This window comes from Lynx canadensis, chromosome B4 (genome assembly GCF_007474595.2).
Source record: "Lynx canadensis isolate LIC74 chromosome B4, mLynCan4.pri.v2, whole genome shotgun sequence".
NCBI lineage: Eukaryota > Metazoa > Chordata > Mammalia > Carnivora > Felidae > Lynx > Lynx canadensis.
In genome coordinates, this window is record NC_044309.1 from 60,389,545 (window position 1) to 60,399,952 (window position 10,408).

Here is a 10,408-nt window from a genome sequence, read left to right on the forward strand (position 1 = left end):
TTCCCCAATGAGAACTTGTACAGCTCAGAAAAGAGATGAGGTGTAAGGACCTTGAAATTAATTGGAGTAAATGACAAAATAAGAACTGCTCTAAGAAACATTCCTTTCAATTTGGCTGTCAATTCAGTATTTTTTTAATTCAGTATTTTTAAGTATATCTATTATTTCTTACCACTTACAAAGTTGTCAGTAAGTGATCAAGTTAAAGTAAAGGAATTACTCGGTTTGGTATTTGTCTACGACTTATTTTACCTAACAGAATAAAGCCAAAAAGAATTTCAAAACAATTACCCAAAAGATTTCTGTGAAATGAAGGTATAATTTCTTATCAAGGCCAAGAATCTGTAGGTTATTAAGGACAACAATGTGATGTTGAGTGCAAAAAGGAGAGAGATGTTCTAATCCACTGTATGGAAATAGTAAATGAAAAGCAAGGTAGATAACACAACTTTTAGATCATGTTTAAAGCATACATTAAATGTATTGAAATGTTCTCTTTCTTAGAGATCCATAGAGCTTAGGAAAATTCAGATGCAGAAACAGGATTGAAGAAGGAAACATTTTGAAAACAGGTGGAGGAGAAATGATCATTTGGGAACATGTAACAAGGTGGTAGATGAGGGTCATCTGTGCTGTAGTAATAATATGGTGCAGATGAAAGGAGAGGAAGTAATGATGTGTAATAAAGAATTTGACCTGGCCCTAAGAGGTCTGGCCTTTGCCTACAGCTTCTGAAAGGTAATCTAGGTCACACCTCATAGGAGTATCTCTGTTTTGGGTGAGAGCTAGTCACAATGGATTTCAGGGTGGGGCTGACCACACCTGACAGTCTTAGCCATGCCAGAGAAACCACAGGATTTAGAGCGAGGGGCATTGAGTCACCTGGGATCAGGCCACTTGGCAGCTGAGATCAACCACCCAGGTAATCAGTCATGCCCACGGTAACAGCGCCTCTATAAAATATTTGAACACTGAACCTTATGCAGGTTTCCCTGGCTGGCAATACTCTCTCTAGGCATAGTGTCACACACTGGTACAGGGAAAGTAATGCCATCTTGCCTCTAGGGGGAGAGGACACAGAGAAGCTGTGACTTTGGAACCCTCCAGGACTTCATCCTATGTGTTGCTTCCCTTGGCTGATTTTAATCCGTATCCTTTCCCTGTAACCATAACCGTGAGTATAACAACTCTCCTTGAGGTCTGTGAATTATTCTATTGAATTATCAAACCTGAGTGTGGTTTTAAGACAGACCTCCCCCCTCCAAACTTATCTTGTAGAGAAGTTGGTATCTTGTAGAGCACTGTACCTTCTAAGCCTTTGCAGCTTGGCTATCTAAAGGCAACTGACCTGAACACAGGCTGTAATGTAGCCTTGACGCCTAATGGCGAAATCTTGGACCTATAACATTAACACAAAGCTGCCTCAAAAGGAAACTAGTTGTTGTCATTGTAATATTAGCAATAATTAAACAGCACTGTTTGTCATTAATCAGACCTTTGTTCCTTTAATTGATCCAATATATACAATGAACATGAACATATCCTTATAATGAAGAGTCTAGGGGATATTTGGTACATTGATAGTCACTGCTGACTTCAAACTCTTAAAAGTTACATAACTTAGAAGTTGCTTAAACACATAGGCAACTAAGAAATAGGACAAATCTGTTTTCTTAATTGTAGCATGTGTTAGTTCTTTCTTCGCATACATTCTTCGTAACATTGGTAAGTATTTCATGATCCTAGACAATTACAGACTTTTTTAAAAGAGGTCTGGCTCGTTACAATGTTGGAAAGATTTCAGTATCATGGTTACTTTGCAATTGAGTGTAACAATCTTGGCCTTGGTGGTTAACTGGACCTTGAGAATCTTTGTTTCTTAAGAAAGGTTTAAATTCTATTCACATGTTCTCTTTGGTCCTTTGGCTTCCAGGAAGGACATGGTTTCTAGGCCTGCCAGTTTTTGCTTCCTGGCTGACTCTGTGCTGGTAACATCTGTGGTCTAAATTTACTCAGTTTATCTCATGGTCAAAGGTAGTGGCTGAACAAGAGGAGTGTGAGTTTGTTTTCTTACAAAGATAAATATTTTTTCTCAAATGATGGTCATTTCTATAAAACTATCAATTTTGGAGAATGAGCCAATTCTGAGAAATCTCTAGGAAGAAAAAACTTTTTCTAGCAGCCCTAGTTTTTCAGGAAACCTTTAAACAACTTGTATATATTTTTTAAAAAACTAAATAACCTTTTACAAGATTGTATGTACAAATAAGATTTAAAGACTGCATCTTGAATTATTTATTTAAATATAATTTAAGGATAATTTAAATCTTTATATCCTCCCTACACAGTATGGGACTTTTTCCTAATGAATTAGGAATGAAATTGATGAAAGTTATGATATTTAATTTCATGACTAGCGAGTAAGGATAAATTGGTGAATTTTTTTCCAGACTTTTTTCAGAGTTTTTTTCTTCTTTTCAGACTTTGTGGCTAATATGCCACTGGTAGAAATTTTGTATATTTCTTTTTTTACACTAAAAAAGAAATAGACATCCCCCCCCACCACCACCACACACAGTATCAACAACAAGAAAAAGAAACAGAACGACCTCTTAAGCCACTGGACAATTTGTTTTAACAGAAGAGAGAACTACTATTTTATTAATCCTATAATAGGATTTCCTCTTATCTATTCTTCATGCTTATTGGCTGTCTTAATATCTGTCCTCACATTTAGGAAGAATTTCAGGAATGAGATTAAGGTCCTAAAGTTTAAAATCAGTGGAGACTTGGATTAAAGGTGTCTGCATTTAGGAGTCTGAATGTAAGATTTAGGGAGGTAAATCAGGTGTAAAATTTGGACAGAGCTGAAATATCTACAGCTAATATTTGTACCTGGGGAAACAATGTATAAGAAACAAGTGAGGGATGTAAACTAAAACTCCCGTGCTTTATTCAACAGAGATCAACACAAAACTCAAAGATTCCAGTACCAAGGTTATTTAAAGGAATGTCAGCTTCAGAAAATGAAGATGAATTAGGATTAAAAAGAATTAATCAATTGAACACTAAATCCTTCCTATATAAAAATAGGAAGCATTTGCACATGGGCTAGTAACTAATAATAATGCTCTTCTGTTGAAACCACTACAAGATTTTATTAACATAGATGACACAAATTTGACCCTGACAGTAGACATATATGGTAATCTCCTCTCTGTATCTTTTTTCCATGCACTTTGGGAAAATGGAGGCTTTTAGTCTGAGAGTGATTTCAAGCATGAACTTTTGAACCAGATTCTCTTTTAGGTCCTGGCTTCACTACTTACTAGGTGTGTGACTTTAGGCAGGATAGTTAGCCTCTCTTCTCATTTTCCTCATCTGTAAAATGTGACAATAATACTATAATGGTTAATAAAAGCATACCTAACTCATAAAGTTATAAGAAATCAATGAGTGAATACATGCATAGCACTTAGAACCATATCTCTCATGCAGTGCTGAATAACTGCAGGGGTCAGAATTTTGGAACTTTGGCAAAAGGTACACTTCAAAAAATGGAAATAATTTAAAAAGCAGTTAAATTTATCAAGCATTGGCCTTTTTTTTAGAGATTGGTAGGAGTGGGCATCCTGTGCAATTGTTTTTTTTTTTTTTTTTAACCAAACTGCCCTTGTCTTACAGAAAATAAAAATGATATTCTTGAAAGCTTACAATCTCCCTGTAACTTTTACTATTAAGAGTTCTCCTTCAGAGTGTTATTATTATTATTATTTTTTAATTTGCCTGGATCCTGACGTTTCTCTGTCCTGGTTTAGACTGGCTCTGCTTTCTACAGCATCCAGATGCCAAGATGATTATACAACAGCAAAGAAAGATGACAGAGGTACAGAGGGCCACTGGAGCCAGCCACATATTTGGAGTCACAGATGCCCCATCAGGTGTCATGTCTTCATTCTCAGATGTGTGGTTTCTGCTGTTGTACCCCTTGGTTTTGTTCAGTAATTGTTTGCTACTGTTGAGTCTGGATGGAATAGGCCTATGAAAAAGTTTTGTGTCTACTGGCATAAAGAAAGGAGAAACAGTCTTGTTATCTGGATTGTTGATGAAATCAGTACTGTGTGACACCATATTTACCTCTGTGGCAATGGAGTCATTCAGGGAAATGAAGCTTGCCCGAGAATCTGTGGTTAATTCCCTGGAAGACCTGGTCTTGTTTGTGTTTACAACCAAATCTCGATGTGTGCTTGATGATGGTGCCTCTACTGACGGTAGCTTTGGGTTTATCATGGTGCTTTGTTGTTTACCTAAATTTGCAGCTTTTAGAATCCTTAGTCTGTCCCCTGTGTTAGATGAAGAACGGGTATTGAGATATGCGGGAGGTGACTGTTCAAAAACCAGCAAATCTGGATCTATACCTGAAAGACAAATAAGAAGTCTTATTATAAGTAAGAAGACTTAGAGAAGTCTTGGATTTGCCACTGAGTTGGTGAACTGAGCTTAAGTTCAAGTTCTACTATTGCATATTTCGGAAGGCCTCAGAAACATACTGGCCACATCTGAATTTATCTTAACTTTCTAGGACACTTTCTGTTATGAACAAGTTTGGTTAGCTCATGGAGGATTCTTCGCGTCTGCCTGGGCATTTGGGTAACAATAGACAGTGTTAGTACAAGAATGGCAAAAATCAGTAGCCATTGGAGATATAGAGCATTTTAAAATAAAATTTTAAGGGGCACCTGGGTGGCTCAGTCTGTTAAGCATCTGACTTTGGCTCAGTGCTCGTGAGTTCGAGCCCTGCATTGGGCTCTGTGCTGACAGCTCAGAGCCTGGAGCCTGCTTCGGATTCTGTCTCCATCTCTCTGGCCCTCCCCTGCGCTCACTCGCTCTCCCTCTCAAATATAAAATAAACCATAAAAAAGTTCCAAATAAAGTTTTAAAAAATAGGGCCTAAGAAGTGTAACTGTGTCAGAATTCATGAGCAAAGCCCTCAGTCTCATCCCTTCTCAGTTCCTGAGGGTCCTGACTTTGTCTTCAGTATTTTCTCCTTGTAAAGGAGCTCTTTTCCCTCTGACTTCAAATATGCACAAACATTGCTCCATGTGTAAAGCGGGGGGGGGGGGGGGCCCCCCTCAACAGCTTTCCAGTTGTCCCTGCTATCAGTCAGTTTCTGTCTCTCTCCCTCTGGACATACTAACATCCGTTTCCTTTCTTTGGTTTTGCCTTCTGTCATCTCGTTCCATCCTCACTATTCTGTCAGAATTATGCTTCTGAGGTAATCAGTACTTTCTAGATTTCCTGATCAGTCTCATTGCTTTGGCAGGCTCTTATCCTCGATACTGCTGGCCATCTGTTCCTTAAAATTCTCCTCCCGTGACTCCCTGGAGCACAGACTCTCTTGGTACTTTACCTCAGGCTGCCCGCCTCTCATTCTTTCTTTCTTTTGCTGGTTCTTTTCTTGGTCCTAACTTGTTGTGTACTTTCCACAATCTTCAGTCCTTTGTCTTCTCTTGAATTTTCTCTTCATCTCACCACACACACACACGTCTTCATCAACTGTCATCACTACATCGGTGGCACTGAAATCCACATCTCCAGTTATTTCCTCTTTCTTGGTCTCTGGTCTCATTTCTCCTGTGCTCTACTGAAGACATCTCATGTCATCGCTGAACATTCCCAGAGCCAAAGTCATTTCGTCTGGTTCTTTGTCTCATTCAGTGGCATCATGAATCTTCATCACCCATGCTGGAATCTGTTTGTACTGCAGAGCAATTTTTGACTCCTCTCTTCTTTTCCTTCATCCAAAAAGTAACTACATCCTATCCAGTTCCCTCCCAATGTTCTAGTAATCATCCCTCCTCTTTGTCGCAGTTACGATCGCCTTTTCCAGATCTCATGCCTCCCTGACTAGATTTTCTAACTTGCATCCTACATATAATTTTCTGAGACTAAAGACAGCCAGACTCGTCACTTTCATGATGGCACTTGCTCACTAAATACCTTTGCTGGTTCACTATTGCTGTCAAAGTCAAACCAAAACTCTACTCTGTCCAAAGCCCTTTTTTTATTACCTTGCCTACCCTATCTTTCCCATATTTTTATTGCAACTCCAAATGTGCCCCTTTTGTAGCTAGACCTGTTTTCTCCATGGTGGGATGCTGAACTCCTTATCTTGCCTCTGCCTGGCCTCTTCCATGAAGTTGCCCCTGAATTTAGCTTTCTTTAGTCTCCTTTTGGGTGCTTGTACTTGGGGAAGTATCACACGTTTTTTAATGCAATTCCACTTTTTACACTAATTGTGAGACTTGTCACATCAGCTAGATTGTAAGGAACTCGAGGGCAGAGATATGGCTGCAATCTTTTGCAATGTTGCACACAGCCTGAAGCATTAGGTTTTCACTAAGTACAGATTGATGACAAAACTGATCTTCTTTGTATTTTGATGACAAAAATCGATGCTTTCATCTTTACCAATTTGTGCCCTGAGATTATATACATGAGCAAGGGACACTTAAATGGGTATTTTTCTAAAATAAAATATACTGGTTATCTTGGGACCATTGGTATGCTAACATATGTTAGTAAGTACATTTCCCTGTCCTTGACATCCATTTCTGTAGAATCCTTGTATGTGGTGTCAGTGGACCTCAAAATTGCCATTAAGCAATTTTCTTTATTTCCTAGTATGATCCTTAGCCACTGCAGTTGAAATGCCCATTTTGTCGCTTGCTAGGGGCCCCTGGAATAAATGTAATGCTTAAGCTCTTCTTCAATCATGTATGATTTGTGATCATCTGAAATGAACTCATCATTGCTGAACATGCCAAACTAAAGGGAATATCCTTCTAGTTTTCTTCCCTGGATGCCCAAAACCTTTCCAATAGAAATCACTGGGATATAACAATTCAGGGATTCACACATTGTTATTAACAGTAGCTTTTAGGTTATATGTCTCTACTAGAATATTGTCAATATTCTTCAAAATACAAAAAAAAATACATAAATCACTACCTTCTGTTATGTTGTATAAAATGGCGCTGGTTCCAGGCTCTAATACACAACTCTCCAATGTTGGGCAGTGAATATGGAGGCAGTTGACATTGTCGTGAATAGGATCATGGTAGAAGACAGCCACGTTACAGGAAACTGAAAGGAAAACAGGCCAAGTGTGTCTGCAGATGGTCTTGGTTTCTACCAGCTTGATGAGCTCTGAGTAACTTACATTTCTTTCAAGAACATTGGATTAACAGCAAGCAATACATTGCAAGGCTACATTCAGATATTTCATAGAACACTGTGAACTATAGTAACTGTTTGTAAGAATACAGAAAATGCCTTTTTAAAAAAAACTATACACTAATTTTCTCTCATCTTTCACACATTCCATTCCACATAGGGTCACCCAGAATCATTTCCCAATCCCAGTATTTTATGTTCATGAAAAGATCAGTTGGCTACAGAAACCTCTGGGAATTTATACATATCAGATTTCTAGATGTGTTGCCGTCTCAGAATGCTAAGGTACTGGAGTTCACCAGAGAAAGAAATAAGAAAATAAAGTGACAAATGTTGTAACAAAAGAGGGAGTAGTGGGAAGGCAAAAACAGCATTACTGGGAGAGGCCCCGATGGTGGAAAGGCAGCAGGTCAGGTGAACACGACCCTGACCTTGATTAAAGGGGAGCACTAACCCCATGTTGCAAATCACATCCAATGAAAAGCCTATTCAGTGTCATTTAAAGAGGATGAGAGTCGACCATCAGGGATGTTAGGATTTGGAATTCTACTGAGTAGGGGTACATCACTGACTCATGCTGTCTTCCCTTTACTAAGTAAGTTTGCTCCTTACAATGTATCATACTATTTCTGGAAAACCTTAAGTTGGATTTGTGGAGTGCCAGTCTTCAGTCTGTCCTCCTGAGAGGGCAACACAGATTTCCCTCCTGCTGCAGTGAGTAGGAAGCATGTGCTGGGAAACATCCATTGGCCAATGGTATCAACTTTTTTAATAAAAGAAGATTACAGAGGGGTAGCATGCAATTATCAGACCTCAGACTATGCCTAAGGCTGTGGTGGAATTGCTGTTTCTGTGTAAGGTTAACTGTGGGCAGTTGTATCTCCCCCATTGCTTCCAGGACAGCTCACGTTTCTGCACTCTTTCATTTTTCAGTAGGAAAAAGAATAGGACAGAATTCAATTAATAATACCTTGCTAATCCATTACAGATGACAAATACATCCCCCAAAGACTGTGCTGTCAAGTTCAAGGGGAAGGACTAAAATACATTTAAATTTAGACATCTAAATTTCTGATGAGCAAGTAGCTGATGCCGTAGAGAATAATTTTGAAAGATGTTTTCTATTCCTCTTCGTGTACACCTCAGAGTTTCATCTCCGAGCAGGTTAGCTATTGCCCGACTGTGGCTTTTTAAAGTTCTGGCTCCCGGCGAAAAACAGAGACGTGTGTTCGTGCCCTTTCTTCTGGAGGAAGAAAACCACAACTTGGAAGCTACAGAGGCTCTAAAATCATGGAATTCTACTGGATGCTTATAGTATCCCTGGAAGTCCAGAAGACAAAGTTTCCCTGCGGTGGACAGTCAGGTAAACTGATGCCATGGGGAAATGCTGAAACGTATCCCCCCTCGCCTACCTTCCCTCAAGCCTTTTGGGATCAGAAGCATCTCTAAGGTGAAAATCTGAAATGGCAACCTTCTCAGAAATATTTCCCTTTAATAAATTAGTTGTTCTCTTCTGTGCCTGATTATCTTTTGAGGGCTTAGCCCGGGACAGCTTCTCACACTGTGGTCGGTTTATACCCTTCTAGTAGATTCAGTCTGCATCCCAGAAATCTTACATGCATACTTGGATAGGAAGCATTGGCAATTAATAAGTCGGTGTCAAACCATGGAAAGAAACTGTGGAATAACCAAGAGAATTATTTTCAAGTGTTGTGTTGCTTTTGCTGTTTCTTTCCAAGTAACTTTAAAATCTTGGGAAAATGAAAAACAAATGGAAGAAGTCTTTAGACAATTATAACTTGAAATTCTGCAATAATGAAATGTTTTCCTAATTGTAAACCTTGATCGTATTACATGGATGATGTTTAACCCTGATTCTGGATTTCAGACCAAAAAAAAAAAAAAATCAGATTATTTTGAAAATGCGTTTTTCTTTCTTTTTGCTATTTGACATATATCTGCCTATGTCTTTCAAAACATTGATCACAATCTAAATTCCTATTCAGTGCAGCCCACATTTAGTCAACACAGCAAGCACATTTCGAAATCCTGAAATACCAATATCACTGAAAGAACTTTGAAAGGGAAATGATAAATATTTTTGAAATCAAATATGCCATATTTGGGGCTAAGAAATATTGTTAGTTAATCCTCAAGGAAATATTTTCATTTAGCCCTTTCGTGAGGAAAAGAAGATTCTCTGTTGCCTATAGTTTCCATGGCATTCTGGGTCATTACCAGATTTGTAGGCTGAGCCAGCACTGACCCAGACAGTCTGAGTCTCTCCTGCACTCTTCCATCCCCTGTCTCTCCCTCATCTCCCCTAGTCCTGTTCATCTTTTCTCTGGAACCTCTACCTACGGGCCCTTACTTAGTCTTCATTTTATAATTTTCTCCAGATTTTTGCACAGGTGTATCATTAATACTTACCATCCTTCCTAAGGCAGCAGCTCCTGCTGCATTTCTGGCCAGTGCCTTCAGAGTAATACTTCAGGAACTGAGCTCCCAGCTTCTGAGACTCCTCCAGGTCAATCAGAAGACCCGGAAAGCGACGGATCCAGCAGTCTCTGTAAAAAATGGTGGGTGAGCAGAGAGAGTGAGAGGCCCGCACCACGCTCAGGAGCAGTGTCACGCTGGTCACCACCACTGCCGCATGCATTTTGCTGGTATAAAGACTGGGCAAGAAGCCTGAGTCCCACACAGATGCTGAAGCTGACCATCAGGCTTCTGGACAGTTTCTGGAACTCGGGGGCTGTTGCTGAGGGACTCTCTTGGAGGGTCACCTTCTAGAAAAATGAAGCCATTCTTTGGCTGCATATTGATTTTTCTTTCGTTTCTCCCCGGCTGAGCCCTAGGTGAACATTTGACTTTCTGACGTTAATTTTGAACATTTTCCAGGCCATTTCGATACTCTGTCCTTTAGCCTCTTGAAGACGTGGATTCTCTCCTCTGCTTTTCTTCGTTTTGTGAAAGTGAATAGTCACAGACACCTCTCACTAAGTAAATATAAAGACAAATGGAAATCCTAGCCAAGAGTCTTTCTCAGGAAAACAATAATTTAGTCACTTGACGTCAGATAAAGAAGGATCCATTTCACCAGAAACAAGACATGTTTTTGTAAGGGCACTTCTGTATTGCTTTAAAGGAACCTGTGACTGCAGATTTCTTTTCA

General features: G+C 39.3%; 1 protein-coding gene across 1 annotated transcript; it reads right to left on the reverse strand.

Annotated features, from left to right (window-relative positions):
- Nucleotides 1-2,612: 2,612 nt before the first annotated feature.
- On the reverse strand, nucleotides 2,613-9,999 carry MANSC4 (MANSC domain containing 4). Its single transcript, XM_030322000.1, has 3 exons — nucleotides 9,667-9,999; nucleotides 7,012-7,146; nucleotides 2,613-4,418 (listed from the first exon to the last, which is right to left on the reverse strand). The coding sequence occupies exons 1-3, from the start codon at nucleotides 9,893-9,895 to the stop codon at nucleotides 3,778-3,780; spliced, it is 1,005 nt and encodes a 334-aa protein (XP_030177860.1). The 5' UTR covers nucleotides 9,896-9,999; the 3' UTR covers nucleotides 2,613-3,777.
- Between the last annotated feature and the right edge of the window lie 409 nt (nucleotides 10,000-10,408).

Excerpts from the sequence above, each read along its gene's own strand:
- MANSC4 (XM_030322000.1), bottom strand. The coding sequence starts at position 9,895 with ATGCATGCGGCAGTGGTGGTGACCAGCGTGACACTGCTCCTGAGCGTG. Across the intron at positions 7,147-9,666 it reads CTGCTGCCTTAGGAAGGATG|TTTCCTGTAACGTGGCTGTC; the intron begins GTAAGTATTAAT and ends TTTTCCTTTCAG. Across the intron at positions 4,419-7,011 it reads TTTATACAACATAACAGAAG|GTATAGATCCAGATTTGCTG; the intron begins GTAGTGATTTAT and ends TTTGTCTTTCAG.